The 19,084-nt window shown below is 45.5% G+C and overlaps 1 protein-coding gene across 4 annotated transcripts in view; it reads right to left on the bottom strand.

Annotated features, from left to right (window-relative positions):
- Positions 1–19,084, bottom strand: part of IL1RAP (interleukin 1 receptor accessory protein) — a 55,351-nt gene that overhangs the window by 22,989 nt on the left and 13,278 nt on the right. For all 4 annotated transcript variants that reach the window (XM_026070980.1, XM_026070981.1, XM_026070983.1 and 1 more), the window contains exons 2-5: positions 16,652–16,847; positions 16,134–16,201; positions 2,257–2,542; positions 1,298–1,490 (exon numbers count right to left, since the gene is read on the bottom strand). In XM_026070980.1, the coding sequence (XP_025926765.1) occupies positions 1,298–1,490; positions 2,257–2,542; positions 16,134–16,200 (546 nt within the window). In that variant the 5' untranslated portion in view covers position 16,201; positions 16,652–16,847. The remainder of the gene's footprint in view (positions 1–1,297; positions 1,491–2,256; positions 2,543–16,133; positions 16,202–16,651; positions 16,848–19,084) is intronic.

The following is a 19,084-nucleotide window of genomic DNA, read 5'->3' as shown; positions in this document are numbered from 1 at the left end:
CCCTGACTGACACCAGCTGAGGATGAGGCCCCAAAATGGGCAATTGGCAAAAGAGAATCTATAGTACAGAAACTTTAATAACTCTTCTCTTCCTGTCAGATGAGGCAGGAAACCTCTGCCAAGCACCAAGCTAGAGATCCCTTTTCAGGAAGGGGCTATGCAGATGACATCTTGATTGTCATAAAACCCAAAGATTTGCACATTTCCTAAGATATTATTTCTGAATGGTACATTTCCAAGTCAGATATATCCTAATGTGGCAGTTTAAGACAGAGGTCATACAAGATTTTTTATGGTTTTTATTAGGCAAGCAATGACTTGCTGCCTGCAAAATGATTTCCATGGGGCTTTTTGTTTCATTCTGCTAATTAATTGTTGAAATGTGAATTTCAATGGTTGGTACAAGCAAGGCATTTCAACCACTGGAGTGAAACTGCTCCTCTTGGCTACAAATGCAATTTCTTCCTGAGGGGCTTTGGAGTTGGGTATCTTTTTTACAGCAGATATATTTGTTGCCAACTTTCTTTATTATTAAATTCCCTCATACAGCACCTTCTATCTAAAAATCTGAAAGTGCTTTACAAGCAGTCAGGGAATTCAGTCCCATAACCCTCTGGCTGCACATCGTCTGAGAATTTCTTATTCTCCCTTGACTAAAGGCATCCACCTGGAGAATGACACTGAGGTCAAGATTTAATAAAATGAGCAGTAATTCTGTATGCTTGCCTGGAGATGGCTGGAAACAGTCTAGTTTTCAGAGCAGTAGGGAAGGTGAGGAAGGGGTGTCTACGTCTTCAGAAAAGAGCTCCACTGAATTGCATCAAACTGGTCTTCCATGGCTCTAGCATAGCCCTTGCATGTACAACTTCATTATACGACCTCAAGGGATCTTAGAAAGGATGCTACTTTCATTAACTCACAAGGAGAGCTTTTTACTGAAAAGGGGAAATGAGTCACAGCTTTCTTTATGGGGCCAGTGACTTGCCTACACCGCAAGTCATGGGTACTGCTAGGTACTGAACTGAGATTCCTAAAACCCTGTTAGAGTGTTCTCCACTTGTACACACTGGTCAAAAAATTTCAGTGTTAGCTCTCAATTTTATACAAATCCTCCAAGAGCATTTTAACCCTTGAACTCAATGAAACAAAGTTTTTTACGCTAGCTTTGCTAATTTTAAGAGTTTTATCTCTAGTGAGACACTGAAATACAGCTCCACAATTCTCATGCCAGCCATTGTGTTTTCAGACAAAACACCACATTCCCCCAATGCCCAGATAATAGCAATGTCCTTCTTACCCTGTACCATTTGACAGTTGGTGTTACACTAGCAGGATAAAACCCATCAATATCTGGACATATAATCTTCTCATTAGCGTGCTCCAGGTAGAACATCTCCTCAGTGGGTTTTATTGAATGGCTGACACAAGAGTGTTGGTCTTTTGCAACGACTTCCAAGGGAAACGCAACTTTGCTACAGTAGGTTGTATTTCTAAGGACAGAGGAGGATATGGTTGATTAAACAAGACTAGTTTACTTATATAGTAGTGGAATGAAATAAAAAACATGTCTGCGCTAATGAACATCATAGCTCTGATGAGATATACACAGCCTCAGTTGACTCATTTGCATACGGGAAAGAAAACATCATCAGAGATGGCCACACAGTACCTCAGAAAATCCTATAAACACAACTAACAAGCAGCATCCACTCTCCTGATGGTAAAGCAGATAATATGGTCAAAGACATGATGAACAAGAGACAACGTGAGAAAGAGATCAGAAAGAGCTCTTGTACTCAGTGCATAGCAGATGCTACGTTCATTTTATATTACACTTAGAGACACTTTTAATTTCCTAGAAGTCTGAATCTCATGAATCTTCGCCAAATTAGCATCCAGTCAAAACATTACCCCTGTATCTGAAGTTTTTTTTTTACTCTAGACATACAGATCACTTCTTAATGGTGAGTGCCTGTGGATTTTGCCATGGGCTCAGCAATAATATTTTCACGGACACTTGCAGTTAGCAAGGAGAGCATGTTCATTAATGTTTGCAAGGCTCCAAGCATTATTACGATGTAAACTGGCTCAGTAGTAAACATTCTTATAATTGTAACATTTTTTTCACATTAATACTTATGTAAATGGTCTTCTCCCTACAGAAAGATCTGAAGCTAACAGCATAATTTTCCTGTTTCCATAAAAGTCCTTTGATTGTCCTGAAGTCTGATACAGAATCTGTACCACACAACCTACCTGAGCATGCATGTATAATTCCCAGTGTCATTGAGAAGGGCAGGCCAGAACCAAAGGGTGTCTTTCTCCTTACTGATGCGATTGTCTGGGAGACGGAAGTTAATGGGCTCCTCCAGATCYCGGTCCTGCCCAATCCTGTACCAGATCAGGGTTAAGCCAGCAGAATGGGCTGTGCTGTAGTTGTACTTGAGGAAGGTCTCGAAGAGTGGGCATTTGATCTTAGCAGGTTCCCCATCGTAAATCTGGATCTGTTTCATGGTGTCCACACCCCAGTCATCACAGCGTTCTGCAACAAGGAAGAACAGGTGACTTAGCTTGCAAGTCTGCAGGAGAAAAACAATCCTGTCCATGTTCCCCACAGCTCTTGGTTCTGTCCCCACTGAAATCAGAAGCAGTAATCTAGTGTTTTCAGCGGAAGCAATCCTGGATGTTACAAAGCAATGCAAGAACACCGTGTTTTGTTCTGGATACACCTGGAAACCTCTACTTTTATTTGTATACCACCTACATTTCTTTCAAGGTATTTATCCCCCACCTGGACAATATGATGATATATTCCTGCATAACACCAGGCTTCCTTGAGATCTCCGAGAAAAATCAAGCCTAAAAATAATCAGTGTGGGGAAATAAAATTTGGCTGAAAACAATACTAGAGGTGTGCATGTGTGTTCACGCACAGTGGCAGGGGATGGAAACAGAGGTGTTGGAAGAAGAGAAAAAATGAACACTGCACACATCAAACYACCCTCAGAGCTATGAGCCATTGCCACTGCCAGAGGAAATGGAGGAAGCTAGACTGTGCGTTCTAGGGGCAAAGACTGTCTTTTCTGTAATGTGACTGTCTTTTTGGTTATGTGATTCCTATGCACTATGGTAACACAAAAATTGAGAACAGCAACAAATGGCACGTAGGGACTGTTTATAGCAAAGTTTGGGAAGGGAGGCTGAGAGGTAGGAGAGACAGTGTGGAGGAGGGTGCAATAGGTTCACCTAGAGATCACCATGCGGCCCCAGGTGCACCCCCCGAGCACTGTCCAACAGGACTAGTGTGGTCACTGCAGGTGCAGACTGACACAGAGACCGGGCAGCGAGAAAAAAGCTGTTCAGTGATTTTTTTATTGATTCTCGCCATTAGCGAACGGGATTGGGACAAATAGCACACTCCAAACCCATTTGTCTTCAGAGAGCTCCTTTCCACCCCATTCCTCCCACCCGTCAGGATGCCTCGTCACAAAGGGACCAGATGCAAGTGAAGCATGGAGCTAACCTGCGAGCATCCCACACTCCCAATGCCTGCTGAGATGCACAACGAAGTGGACATCCTTTCACTTTCCGTCTCACTGCGCTGACAAGTCATAGCATGGCATGGCACACTTCCACAGCGCATCTCCTGTGGCTGCTGGGAGGCATCAGCTAGGGCAACCTGATGCCTCAGAGCCCTAAACGAGTCAAACAGAAAAGGGGTGCTGCCCTTGTGCTGCCTACAGCTGTCCCCAGGGAGGTGTCTCAGTATATCACAGGCACATCAGATATGACATTGCAAAGCCTCTCTGGTTTGCAGATATTAGAAGAAATTGGACAGAAAGAAAAACAGGGTACAATATGTTCTTTGAGCCCAATTCTTCTGAACTGACTTCATAGGCCCAAAGCAGGATTCTTGGCATTTTATCTTCCTTAAATAGACACTGGGATGTAGCTTTGTCCCAAATTCATACTTAATTAAAAAAAGCAAAGAGACAGGCTTACAAACCTTTGAGAAGACGGGGCTCACAGTGCTTAAAGGCAGCAATGCTAACTCGTGTGGCTCAGCAATGTTTAGTCACATTGAGGAGGAATCTGGGCCAATAAGAATAGAAATGTTTTTTGGATGTTTTATATATAAATGTAAATGCAAACTGAACTGCTCCTCCTATGGTATGCCAAACACCCACATGATGGAGTCCTGCTTCTAGAGAAAGAGAGTGAAGTGGGCTAGGAAGAGGCGGTGAAGCTAACACATACAGGTATTCTCTACTAGGAGACAAAAATCCAAATTGCTACAGAGTGCAACTAGCTCTTCATCTTAGAAACATGTAGATATTTCAAAAGTTCACAGCATCAGCCAACGTCCTTGCTATTGCAGCCAGCCCAAAGGCACATTCTGAGTGATCAAAACCAGTACAGAAAGCCTCATACCATGAGAAGCTGCATAATCACTAATCACTGCCATGGGCAAGGCCAACGGAACCAGTATGCTGCTTAACACTGGCAAAGCCAAGCTACTGGATTAGGCACTGTCAAGTTTCCACAGAGTGGAAAACAAGACAAATGAGTCTGCCAGTGACTGCCTGCTAATTGCACGATAAAGCTCTGATTGCTATTCATGTGAGGCCATTTGTTTTTATAAAGAAAACCTTTCCTTCTGAAAGGAGTGAGGTCTCAGGAGTCTTACGGGTCTGTAAATCAGAACACTGGGGTTTTCTTCCCTGCACCTGACTTTGCTATGTCCTCTTGGGCTGCATAAAGGCAAATTGTCCTTATTACTTCAAATGACAGCACTGGAGAGTGAGAAAACTATACTAAAAATTACAGCACTGAAATTCTTGGAATCAAGATCAATGAATTTTGCAATCATGAACAGCTCTTTGCATTTCGCAACAGCTCATAAATCAGCATTGTAAAATTACTTATCCCTTCTACCTGAATGAATAATTGAAAATAAATACATTGTTTTCAGCAATTCAGGGGGGAAAAAAAAGTTGGTTGGGCCTTGTTTTCTTGGTTGGGGGAGGGAGAAGAAGCTGTTATTGTTCTTCACTATGATAAGAGATGTACATGGAGATTTTGTCTCAGAGCTGGCTAATTCTCACARCTTCAGAAACACTGCCACACTGAATGGCCAGTCCTAAGGTTCCTGCTGTCAGGACGTGTTTAGGTGTGTCCTGCCTTGGCGTGCTGCACGCTCCAACCTTAGCCCCAAATGCCGCATGTAACCATGCCAAGAAAGAGCAGCTACGCCACAGGCCACAGAAGCAGACACATGGCTTGAGAGTGCAGGTTGCGTTTGCCACCATGCTGGCAAGGACTATTTCTCCAGGCTGTCAGAGGCAAGTCAGTCCAAGCCCAGGTCGAAAGGCTCAGGGAGCAAAGCTGCGATCCATCGCTCACTGCGGGGATGGCAGACACAGCATGGGGTGGGGAGTGGCGGGGAGACCTCCCTCACATGCAAACCACTGAGGCCAGAAATTGTGACCCGTAGCTTCTCTTCTTGCCTCCTCCCTGTGCCAGCCTGACAGTAGCACAAGCATTTCAACTGCTTGGGTGCTTCTTGCCTGAGACATCTCAGCTCTGCCCGACAGAGTAAGCGAGAGGAGTGCATGGTGTCCCTCAGACACAACTTTGTGAGCCTCTTCCTCCTCGGCTGCAACATGGCTCCTTTCCCTGTGTTAACAGCACCCTTTGCCATGGTGACGTTTTTGTAGCAGATCCCACTGGATTGGTCAAGCCCAGACAGCTAGCCACACTCCCTATACATGTTTGTAAGGGAAGGTTGGGTGCTTTGGTTATTATTGCTATATTTTTATTCGCATTCAACAGCTTCCTGTGATGCTTTGTGCCTTCTCTGCTCTTTTAACCGTCATTGGAGATTCAAAGCCTATTTGCTGCTAACACCAGCATCCAAATATTTGGATATCAGTCTAAACTGGAGATAGCTTAAGAAAGGTCATGGGACTTCACATTGAACCTCAATGGAAGCTCCACAGCTCCCACTGTGGAAAAAAGATATATACTTACATATCGATATATCCTGGTCCCAGTACTAATATTCAAGAGGGCATGACAGATCACAGGGAAAGAACATGCAAGAACCCAGTTCTCACTGTGAGAGACAGCACTAAAGTCTATGGTGCTATGCCAGTTTGCACCAACTCATGCCCTCTCTTTCACTGGCTAAGCTGAAGAAATGAATTTCTTCTCTCTTGAAATTTTTTCTGCACAAAACAGAGCTGTTGGGGTTAAGAGCAGAAAAATCAAGTGGGATTGGCATTCACTCTGTGACTTCAGGAATTCACTAGACAAATGGAAACCCAGTCAAGAGATGGGAAGGAGGCTATATGCAATTCCACGGTCCCTTCCACATGGCAGCCAGTGGAGCACAAAACGCATAACAGAGGGAGATGATAAAATTCTAAAAATCCACCGTCCCACAAATGCGTTTTCCTCGAAAAGCCTCTGCAAAAGACCTTGGAAAGAAGTCATCTTTTTCTCATTACTGATCATGCGTACTGCAGAACTCTCAGCCGACCCTTTTTTCTGCTGGGTGCTGCACAACCACAAAGCAGGGCAGTCTATCTCCCATAATACCTACCACTAACAGACAGCACAGTAAAAAGGCAAGAAAAAGAACATATATATATTTTTCATTTTCACTGCATTGATAGAAAACCCAGGCAGCAAGGGATTGGTTCACCTAAGGTCACAGACAGAGTTTGTGGTGGGAACCAAACCCAGTCCAGTCCCCAAGCCATCAGTCCCAGAGAGGACCAGGTAAGAAGTATCATGTGCTGCAGAATGGTAAGGAGATCTGGAATGGGAGTCAAAGAGAAGCAGAGAGAGAGGGAAAAGCCAGATGACAAAAGCACTGGTGTGTGGCCCATGCCAGCTGTTGAGAGGTTGTAGGCAGAACAGAAGAAGGTGTTTATGTAGTCCTGCTTGGGGAAAGGGATGAGGATCATACAAGAAGGAAGGAGGTTGCATGTTAAAAGGAAAAAAACCACCTCCAGCACAGGAAGAGAAAGCACAGACAGAAAGATCACAGTAAGGATGCCGATCTTGTTTCACCTGCCTGGAGATGAAGATGAGAGCGGACTGCTGCCTTCTACTGTTCTCCTCTGATGCTAGTTTGCATGGGGAGATGAATTGGCAAAGTAAATTTCGAATGTCTTCCTGGCTTGGACTGTATGTTGTGACCCTTGTCCATGGAGGATATCTACTACTGATAGTAGGGACAGCAACCTCTCCTGTCACAGAAATTGTCAAAACAGCCCCGTTTCTAAATCTGGTGCTACAACATCCTTAAACATCAGTCATCCCAAACCAGATTCTTTCTCAGAAGCCAAAAGAAGATGAAGAAAGTGCCTCTTCCAGGTGCAAAGTAGAAAATGAAAGGATAGAAAGGAAAATAATGATGTTGCTCAGCTGCATGAAGGTGAAAACTGACATTTCTGGAAAACTTTCTCAACCTTTCACTTATGCACTGATTTACCCACTTGGGAACAGGCTCTGAATACACACATTCAGAATACTTCCTTCCAAGATGCATCTGCAGCACCCATTAGAAGCACCCACACATTCAAAACACCCAGGTGAAATTTGTGCAATTATTTGGACTGTTAAGGGGGACAAACTGCTGAACCAGGGGATTAAAAAAGTCATAGAGTAAGGCCAAATCAAGAAATGCTACCCCAATTTTTCTGCAGTTTGGCAGTTTTATGCAGTCATTTTAAGTATCTTCACAGTACCTCCATTTCAAAAATTTTCAGCCACTGAAATTTGACTAGCTCCACACTGCTTCCAGCCCTTCTCTCCATATCCCTCCCCTGGGGCTACAAGCAAAGGCTTCCACTAGTTAAAATTTCTGTGAAGAAATAATAGTCACTCTTATGACAGGCCATCCGTCATGTTGGCACAAATTACTCTTCCATTTGCCAAATCAATGAGTCCTTCTTAATTGCCTCCGACCCTCGGAAGGGGGCCCACCCCGCACATAGAACTGGGTCTGCAGCAATAGCAGGACATGAAGCTGTGTTGGTTGAATTACACAGTCAAGTGCTCTGAGCTCTCCTTCCCCACATCATTTCAGCAACAGTGTCAGACGGGGTAGCACTATGTTAACAGCTTCCTAGTTTCTTCAGCTGCCACTGATGTGTTATCATAAGATAAAGCTAACATGACTCAGCCTCCATACAGGGTTAGCTGGGAGGGCAGGTAGGCCAGCAGTCAGCTTGATAGAAGAATCGGCATCAATGAGGCAGAAAAAGCTGGTCATGCAAAGCAATTCAGTGAAAATTAATCATTACCACCTTAAAAAAAAGTCCTCCACCCTCTTTCAAGTTCACAGCAGATAGGACAGTGACAAAGCACCAGAGGAAGTTGGGTTGAATAAAGGAGCCGCACTTTGAAGAAAGAAGGTACCATTTGTGGCCAGCAGCCACACATGGGTGCACTTTCTATCTACACCGGTAGCAGGAGCACCGACTCTTACACTGCATCAGTACCAACTCTGTCTGCATTTTTATGTTTACACTTATATTGGCACAAGTCCATCCCACAGCAGGCTGCTCTGTGCCTGTGTGCTTTGTTCAACAGCTGAGAAATATAGCAGTGCAGCAGGAAAACGTTTCCCACTTGGCCTTTATCTCATCTGACTGTACAACAAAGAGGTGGGAGGGTGGCACAGAGCAAAAAGAGAAATGAGACTATCTCCCTGAACTGGAAAAGGGAAGCACTGATCTAGGTCCACTGAAATCAGAGGACTTGCATCAGCCCTAACCAAAATCAGCTAGCTGATTTTGTTCCCAGTATTTCCAAAGTGGCAATATTGGTCAGATGCCTAGAAAGCAATTGGAGCTCAACACTGTTTTGGAAGCCCACCCAGAAAGTTTTATGAATTCTGCAGGAATTTATAACCTGACTTCCAGTGGGAGCATGTCGAATAGGCCCTCCCATAACCTCACTGCCTTCACACAGCTTCTTCAACAGAGCAAGCAACTAGAAGTGGTCCTAGCACGAACCTCCCCATGCTCAGCGTTGCACCGTGTTCCGCACTGACACACAGCAGCACGGTCTAGCCCTTTCCATGTGATTCTGCTGCAATGGCACCAGCAACGTGACTTTACATTTCTGGCATGTCTCATAGTACTCATCAGGTGTATCATTGCTGTGCTGTAATGCCCTAGTGAAAGCAAGCTCCAGTAGATGCTGTACATGATGATAGAGTCTCTCTCTCAAACTGCTTATCATTAAATAGACAGAACAGACAAAAAAGGAAGAAGGAAGCATATTTTCTATTGCAGAATGGCTTAGCATTTCCAAAAGCACTTACACACAGTGGTTGTTCAACTTTGGACACTGAAAACCTAGTTTAAACAGGTGTGACGATGTGCACACTTTGCCAACTTCATGAAAAACAAGCTGACTGTGTAAACTTCTGCTGACTTCAGCACAGCCAGGACTTCAGAGGAAGAAACCAATGCATGACTTCCAAAAATTATGATTCTGTAATTGATCCATAGCTCCTGACTCTGAGTTTCCTTACCCAATCCAGCATAGCCTGTAACATGAGGAGAAGTAGTTGTTTATCTGTGTCTTTTAAAACTCCTCCACAGTGAGCTCCATGCCGTCACTTTCTATCTCTGATTAAAGCTGTGTTTACACTATGTGGCACAGAGTGTTTTGGTTACCTCCAGCAACTGGGCAGGAAAAAAAAAAACCAACACTATTCAGTTTTCTCTGGCAAGCTAGACCTGTTTTCCTGGAGGCCTTTTTAAAGTGGAGATCAAAACGATAAAGGTAGGGGTATGAACTGCCTCAAAGCCTGAAGGAAAAAAGGGGTAAATAGCTACTTTCTGTCCCATTTCATTGAGGACATTGCTGCATGAAGCAAAGCAGAGCAGCATGGGAGGAGGAGAGACCAAAAGAGGAGATGAAGCAGCCTGTTGCAAAATCATTGGTAAGAGTAGGCAGTATGGAAAGGTGGTTAACCAGATTAGCACTGTGGTAGAGCTCTACTGAGGCTGAGAGGGACTCTTTGTGCGGCCAGGACATCAGATGGGGACTTGAGAAGGTCCAGGCTCAGCTCCTGCCTCTGACAGGGACTCATTTAATTAAACCTTAGCAACCTAATTACTGCACTTAACCAAGTGGCCTTGGTTGCCACTCACCCTGCTTAAAACATAGCTAACAGTTCTGCACTCTGCCCACCGCCGACGTCCACAGTAATGTCCGCATGAAGCAGCTCCAGACAGGGGTGCCAGAGAAGTCTTGATTCAGCCCCCACTTCCAAACATGCATTTTAGCCAGACTTTTTTCAAGCCCAGGTGCTCTTTAGCTGCCAGGGAGCATCGCAGTCTCTCTGATCCCGTGCCCTGCCCAGCGGCACGTGGACCAGACCAAACACTGCACGGCAGTGTGAAGTGAGTGACAACCGTATGAGCTATGCTAAGAGGACAGCACAAGTCAGCCCAGCTCCGGAGCAGCTGCTTCGAGTGGGGAACTGCAAGGGCAAGCAACGCCGCACACCCACTGAGGACAGGCGCTGAAGAGCGCAGCAGAGGGTGAAACGCACAGGAAGGGTCCATGGCTGGCTGGAATGCGAGTCCGCACATCGGCATTAACATGCTTAGTCCTTGTGAAAGCACCTAAATTTAAAGCCCCCCACCTCTCTACTTTCCTACCACGTCCGTCTCTCCTGTAGCCCGGCTCAGCTCACCGGAGAACAGCTCGGCAGCTGTTCAAATAAGCAGTGCTCCCCACCGACGCACACCCCTTCCTCCATTCCCCTCAGGGCCATGCACGGTGAGCGGCAGCAGCCCTGCTCAGTTTAGACAAAGACAAGGGAGGCCACGTGGCTGCAATGAGTGCTCCTGACTACCACTGTTTGCACTGCTGTCATCCAGGTGTCCTACTGGTATCTGAGAGCCGAGAGGAAAGGCCAGACATAGACGGAAGTACCGAGGCAGCCTGGCAGCAGTCACTTGTGTGCACCCAGTCTCATACACTTCATTACACAACCGTGAGTCTGCAGTTAGGGGGAAATGATGGCTAAGCAGGGTAGGAGACTGATTATAGATGTTCCCTGATGGCCTATTTGATACACACAGAGGAGCAAAAGCGACCACCCAATACCATGTCAGTGATGCACACAAAATGGGCTGCTTTCTTCTACACATTTCTGCGTTTCTGAGAAGGTTTGAGCAGACAGGTCACATCACATTCTCATCTGCACAAGACTCACCCCTCACTATCTATTTCCTCTGCTGGCAGAAAGCAAAAGCAAGCTCTCCTCTCTCTTCCTCCCAAGGCACAATTCTGGCTGGTTAGGATGGAGGTTGATGGCTCCAGGTTACACGTCTGCTCCCAGGCTAGCTCTGCTCTGCAGGTTTTATCTCCACTTCAAGGCTATGCACTTTTCCTTCAGTGGTGAATAACTTTATCCCCCAAGCACCATAAACTTCTACAATTGCTGTAACTCACAAACTGGTATGGGTGGTTATAAAATCATGTCCTAAATTAGGAGAGCAAGAAGCTGAGACTGGAAGAGTAGGAGGAAATCAGGAAATCCCAGGAGAAAAAGATGGGGGAAGGATTTAGTCTCTTTAGAAAACAATAATGCAGTTTAATCTATTTTTCTTTTGACTTTACACACTAAAATAAGCTTCTCAGCTTCTGGGGCTGTCACAAATCATAAGGAAAATAATGCTACTGGAACCCCATCAGTAGAGTAAGAGCTATGTAGCAATATTCCTGAGGAGCTGTGCAGGGCATTCTATCTTCAAAGTGTTTTACAGACAGTAATTTATTAATCTGTAAATTTCCCCTGGCCATAAGTAACTACTCTGCCTTTCTACTAAGTGCAAGAGAGACTTAAAGCCCAAACTGGCACTTGATAGAGACAGTGCAGGAGACAGCTCTGACCTCCTGAGCCTGATCTCGGTCCCTGGTTCACTGTAGTCAGATTTTTGCTACTCCAGCACCAGCCTGAATCCAGAACCACTGGTGATGTCTGGTGTTTTGGTACTAACTTCAGAGGGAACCAAACCAGTGTCTAACTGCCCCTGGTATGGGGAAGTGTAACAGATCTACTCACAACTCAGCAAATCAACAACAAAGCCCCAAATAAAACTCCCAGGAGTTTCCAGAGGCTCCAGGCTGCCTTACAACCACTGTCTGCCATGGCTGGGAGTGTTAAATCAGTGCAGAAGTTGGCCCCAGTCCGGGGCTCATCCTACCATACAGTCTGTCTGATAACGCCCAGGGGAACTCACAGGAGTTTCCTATGCACAGTGCTTCCTGGCACCAAAGGATTATTTCTGTACAGCAGCTACTTGTTAACGTTAGATGGATCCTTTAGATAATCAGCACTCAGCACAAGGCTATTTCTTCTCTCGAGGCAGCAATATTTTTCTGCCTTTGCCCAGTCCTTTCTAATTCCCAAGATAATAACTCTAACAGCGATTCTCTCCTGAGCTATCACCCTGCAAAAGCTGGAAGCCCTCGAAGAATAGGAGAGCAGAGAGAGAAAATGGAACGTGGAGCGTGCTACAGCCACRTCCTTAAAAAAAGACAGTATCGAAGATAGGCCAGCTTTGATGGAAAACAAACAGATAGTATAAGACCTTATTCATACTGGCSATTATGTTCTTTGTCTGACCAGTTTTTCACCTCTTTTAAGACAGTATATATCTAAATCACTCCAGTACTGTCAAAGAGATCATTGTAAGACCAGAATTGGGTACATAGACTCCTTTGCTATCCTTGTCTGAATAGGAAAACATTTGGGTTCATTAAGCATCCTACAACACAAGCCTTATTTCCATCTTAAGAATGGCTTAGCTGAGACAAGAAAAGCAGTAAGACTCTGAATACCATTGCAAATAATGTCCCAAAGGTCACAAGTAAGGAATTCAAACCAAGGCACTGCAGATCAGATATACTTTCAAGAGCATAAGAGATCTGCCCAAGCATACAGCATTGAGTTAGTAGTAGCACTAGGCACAAATTCAATCTCAGACTCCAAGTCTTTTACTCTAAACTAAACAGATCACACCTCTTCCTCTTTCAACTTGCAGTCCCCTTTCAGCAAATGATTTTGGTCCAGCACCAGCCTCCACACAAAGCAAAAACAGCAGAGACAAAAGGATGGATGTTTAGCACCATGGTGCCGCGGTCAAAATTTTGGGAAAAAAAAGTTTGCAGGTGTATTGCTCCAGTGAAGAGCAGGGTGAAACACAACACTGAAGCTTTCTGACATGCTGCCAGGGAGACAGCCACATACGCTGACTAAGCTGGATGGAAACGCTTTCTGGATTACAGCTGGAGCAGTGTTGATTTTATAGCTGGAATTTTAATAAGTGTTGGCTCTTCACCCCCTCTGTAAGCACAGAGAGCTCAGGATCTAGTACAGTGGGTAACCCTGGCTCAGGACAGTCGGTTCAGTGCTGCTGTATGCACTGCTCTCCCAGGAACAAGCATCCACAGAGGCAGGGAGGAGAGGCAGCAGCAAACCATGCCAGGACTCCAGGCTCCCCAAGCACATTGCCAGCCCCAAAGCCTGGGTCTGAGAGAGATCTGGCCCTGAGAATACATCATTTGATCAATATAACAACGCATGGAGAAGGTAACAAAAGTAACTAGGATAACCAAAAAGCAGGAAACTCAACAGATTTAATCATGTGAATGACTCCACAACTCTGCTTTGTGACAGAAGAAATTCAGCTGAAACGACAAATTTGTACCCTTTCACAGGCCTGCTCCTACCGCAGTCTGTACTGCTACTTTCACCAGCCTGCCACTTCCATTCATCACCTCTCCTTTTCCATCCTTCCCAAGCTGATGAGGCCCTTGCACAAACATGATCCAACTAGCTACTCAGAAGAACTTTTTAGCTGGAGCTCAGCCTTGTCCTAACCAAGACTGCACGGGTGCCTGGGCCGATATTTCATACTGAGTTGGCTGAGAGTACACACAGAGCAAGCTCATATCCACTACAAAGTCCTGTGAAGGTGAGCTCCAAGTTATTAAAAAAACTCAGCCAAACATACTTTAAATGTTCGAGAAGCCCGGTAGCCTGGTGGCAGCTACCCCTCTATACAAACTCAGTCCTTATTAGGAGACCACTGGGGCAGTTGCCAGACTTCACACAGCCCTTCTGGAGTCACTCCAGATAACCTCCACCCTGCATCTCCCACCTATAATCCCTGCACCGAGAAAAAGAAAGCTCAAATGCTGTATCAGTATCAGAGCATGTCCAGTCTCCCACATTTGACCGTATTTATGACTTTGCAGGGATGAAGCAATCTTTAGTTGCCTTTTGGTGCCAGTCCCAGGAAAGCACACTGCAAAACAGAGGGCTGCCCATCCATTCAAACACAAACTGACATGCAAGCTCTTTAGCATTAACAACAGATGTTTTGACAGTCCAAAGTGGTTTATGGTGCCATGGAAGAAGAAGGGAGCTCTGAACTGAAGAGTGGGTCTGTCATCCACAGACGTTCAGAAGATTAAACACACCACACTACAGTGGACTTGCAGAAGAAACATATTTTAAGTGTTCACATGTCCCATGCATCACCCTTCAATGCCTACATCTTTGAGGCTCTCCAGGGGCTCTTACTACCCCAGCTGTCCTGCATGGAAATCCTCTGCTAAAGGAGGAATATTCAAAAAGCACTGGACACCTCACAGAAAAGCATGGAGGGTTCCACCAGATCAGCTGGCATGAGTGAGTGTGACCCAAAAGCCAGGACACTCATTTTGCAGCTCCCAGCTGACAGGCTCAGTCTAGAGCTGCTCTAAAATTTCCTGGACAGCCCTGATTCAGTTGCAGCTACTTCCTCTTTCTGAAGAACCCTGAGATGATTGCGCTTGGGGTGTCAAAATACCACCTCAGCAGTGGGAGGATATTGCACTGGTAGRGAGCAGTAATGATGCAGAGCAGAAGGGCACGTCCAGAAACGCACGCAAAGCAGGGAGTTTCCAGGAGAGCAACAGCAACCTGCACAACTGGATCCCCCCTTTCCTAGGCGCTCCGACCACACAGGGCTCAGTGGCGGAGACCTGGGCCATGTATTCTTTCCCCTTTGCTGTCTCCCCATCGCTCGCCAGCTCCACAATTAGCCAGGGTTTGCTATACCCTACTAATGACTATACTAAGTATGCCAGTAGCACTATGGCAACCTAGGGAAAAAAAGCCTCCCAGCCTTCAGCCTCTGCGCCGCACTGAGACGAACCTTGCCGAGGTGGATGCTGTGAATCCGGCCCTGGCAGCGCAGCACGGTACAAGATGCAACGGTACAAGAGCTGCTCGTCTGCGCTGGGCATTGTAACCAGTTCGCCCGTGCCGCAGAGGGGCCAGTGCTCACGGGGGGACCGCCTAAACCCCCTGCCCAGCCTGCAGCGCCCGTTTCTGAATGCTTCCTCCTCATGAAGCCGGCGCCTGTTCTTTCCTCCCTCCCTCTTTCCACTTGCCTTCTGCAAATCGTGCTGTCTCCCTTCCGCCCCCAAAGAGGAAGTCCAGAGCCGAGACACACACAATCTGCCTCTTCACAAGAGCTCGGCTGAACGTGTGCCAGAGGAGCTGCGAGCATGACAACATATTTCCTGTCAGGAAAGTGACTCAGTGAGACGGCTATGAGAGCTCATCTTATTCAAGAAGTTCCCTTCTCCCCTTGCGTTACTGAGGCATGAGTCAGAATTCGAGAGCCGGAATTTCAGCCCCCTCCGGATCCAGGCACGAAAGGCAGATTTCAGGTTCAAGCCCGGGTCCTGCTTGTAACTCACTGACAAGTCGCCGCCACGTGCTGGGCCCTGGTTTCACCCCTTGCAGAAGGAGAATATCAGTATCAACCAAGCATGGAACTTGAGCTTCCAAGCACTTTCTGCTGTTGCCAGCTCCCATCTATTTGCTTGTAGAACCATTTATACCATACTCATAGCCATTATGTCTGAGCATTATACAGTACATATAAAGAATGAAAACAGTGTTCATGCATTTTCCAGAAGTATTTTACACACGACCATTTCATCCAGGATTACTGTAAATGCTTAAAATTACTTCAGCTAATTTTCTGGCTTTAGATCASCTCTTCCCATGATAAGCAGGCATGCCACATCCTTACCGGAGCCGCTGCTGAGGGTGATCATACACAGCCAAAGAGTAACTAGCAGGGCACCGAYCATCTTCATCCTGTTGACAAAAAGCATGCAAAGAGGTTCTGGTTATTTTACAACATTTTGTCACTGCAGAGAATTCCTTAACTCTGAGTGTATGTGTTTATTCTTCTGCCCTCCCACGGATCCTTTAATTTTGGTATGTTCTTTTTTATTTCATTAAGATTCCTCAAGAAAAGCATTTGTATGGAAATGCTGTCCTGCCTGCAGGGGAGCTTTCCAAGCCTGGAAGGAGACAGTGCAGAACAGGAAGGCTGGCTGGCTCATTGACTTAAGTCACCAGCATAGTCCATGTCCATGTGCACATGGAGTAAAGTAGCTGCTTCTGTGTCACATATGGCAGCRTACAAACCCCAAGTTTTGGCTCCCAAAACAGCAAAGTCCTTCCTTGAGACCTCAAAGTACTTGCTTGTTTACATGAACAAGTGCACACAGCACTCATGACAGTGAGCAGTGGCTGAAGTACCTTTTCCTTGAGCACAGGTCTGATGGTTTGGAGTAATAAATGTGCTTGCACAGTCCGAATTTGCAAGGTCTGTTTGCTGACAGTCTGCGCAATGGGCAACTGTCAGACAGCAGCGGCTTCACCCCATTCCTGCAGGCATTTCTGCTCAGGACACGGCTCCAGCTACTTCCAGTCAAACGCTCCTTGAAATGGACACCTTGAAGGAGTCAATAAGTTCCAGATGTTATACTTTTCTGGAAATGACCTGAACAAGGGCTTATACTTCCAAAGAAGCACCTATAGGCAGGCAGAAAACAATCCCAGATTGTTTTTCACAACAATTCTCAGCTCCCACTACAGAATACAATTTCCTGTGATTTCAGATAAATGTAGACCACCAGTTTCATTTGCCACATACTCTGGTATTTGGCATTCTGACCTCAGAGCTGCTCACTCACTAGAATAAATTTTGCTTTTTTTTTTTTTTTTTTTTTAGATTTTCCTGGATGCAACCTATAAGCTGCTAGTCACGAAAGCTGACATTTACTAGATGTTCTCATTAAGGGGGTGAAGGTTACATTGGATATTCCTGGGTGCTGTCAGATCACAAGGGGAGGAGAGATGGTTAAAAGGCTAAACTTCATCAAAGAATCTCAACTCTGCTGGGCAGATGTGGTAATGAGGATAGTGATACTGTCATGAGTACGCTCATGAGATGACAGGGAAACCTGCTCCATCAGGATGTGCTAAAACAGTGGGGAGAGAAGCCCTAGAGTTCCCTAAGATGTCCCTTATAAGCATGTCCATAATATATACACTACACAAAAGGTCCTCAAGCATAAGCATAGAGCCCCTAAGACCACACAGATTGCAGATATTAATGGGAATGGGATGTGTGAACTGTACTACTGAAAATCCAGCAGCAGATATTGAATGCTTCATTTTTGGTGCTTGCTTTTGAAAAGCTTTCACACAATGCTTCCCCTCGGTTGGGCTCATCTCTCTAAGTGTTAAGGAAATTTGGAGAAAGCTTGCTCCTCCCTGCACAGCCCCATGCAAAGGGGTGCAGACTGCCTTGGAAGTCCTGAGGCCTTCACAAACCTGCAAGAAGCAGGGAAGAAGACTGGTGCATTTTCTTCCCCGGGATTCAGCTAAGAGAGCTGGTCTTCCCCTACTTCTTTAATCCAAACTGGAATGCCAGCTGCTAATCAAACCCTTCTTTACTGCCATCTACAACCAACTCCCAGTGTCACATAGGAAGACTCCATCGAGAGGAAAACAAAATTAAGTGTTCCTACCCTCTGGAAATGCTCAAGAAAGATAAAACATCTTTCTGCCATAAGGTTGAACAGACTGAGAGAATCAACACGCTGCCTCTTTGATTGGGAATTTAGGAACTTTGGGGAATTTGCCTGCTGGAATGGAAGAAGTGTAAACAGGATGGGGGGGATCATTTTGATAATAAAGATTCCTAACAGTTCCCTCTCCATTGGTCATTAGATAAATGCATAGTGTGTCCTAACTCACTCTTATTTTCCACTGATTCTCTCCTACATTTGCACAAATCAGACTGAATTCAGCCCTCAAGCAAGCAGGAACAACTACTGCCTTTGGATGAGTTTCTCTCGTTTAGAGCAAGGCATTTATGTGGCTTGAGGCCAAAATAAACTATTATGTTTTACCCAGTGATACATGAACTCTGCAGTGAGTTAATATTTACATTCATTAACTATGCTCATAAGAACATGCTCCTTGCAGTAGTCTCAACAGAGCCACTGGTTCTCTGTTCCTACGGCCGAGGTGCTGTGCAAGGTATCTAAAATTTCCATGCTCTGGCTGCTAGTTTGAAAACTCTTGTTCCTTATTCTACCCAGCTATAAAATTAGAAGCGCTGCACAGTCTGATTTACTTCTGGCTCATTCTAGGCTCTTCCAAAAAGATCTTATCAATGGAGACAGACGGACACAGAGCTTGTCAGATTACAGCAATTTCTCCATTACAGGAATGGGACTCATTTGACCATGGCTGTGGCTGCTCTGACACTTTACAAAATACAACAAAATACAAAGGACCGTGGAAGGGACATGCGCAGAATCGAAGGCTGGCCAAGGGGAACAATTCGCATCTCCTGGATGCCCTGCCCATGCCACCATTTACCATCTGAAATGAAGGTAGAGGCTTCTCCTCCCTTGGTTAAGAAACGGAGTGCTCTCATGCACAGCAAAGAAGGAAAAGGGGACTATATGAAATCCAGGTCTTTTCCTGTGGCACATGATTGTTCCAAAACTAATTAATGCCACATGATCTGATGATCTGCACTATTAACATAGCACAGGGACCAATTCTTGGGTACTGAGAGACCTCTTAGTGCTGCTGGTACTCTAAAGAAGCTATAATTTAAATGGCCCCAAACCTGTGATATATCCCAAAGAGAAAGGTGTTCCCAAAACAGTC

This window comes from Apteryx rowi, unplaced genomic scaffold, assembly GCF_003343035.1.
Source record: "Apteryx rowi isolate R43461 unplaced genomic scaffold, aptRow1 scaffold_32, whole genome shotgun sequence".
Lineage (NCBI taxonomy): Eukaryota > Metazoa > Chordata > Aves > Apterygiformes > Apterygidae > Apteryx > Apteryx rowi.
This window is presented reverse-complemented; position numbering and strand designations above follow the sequence as displayed.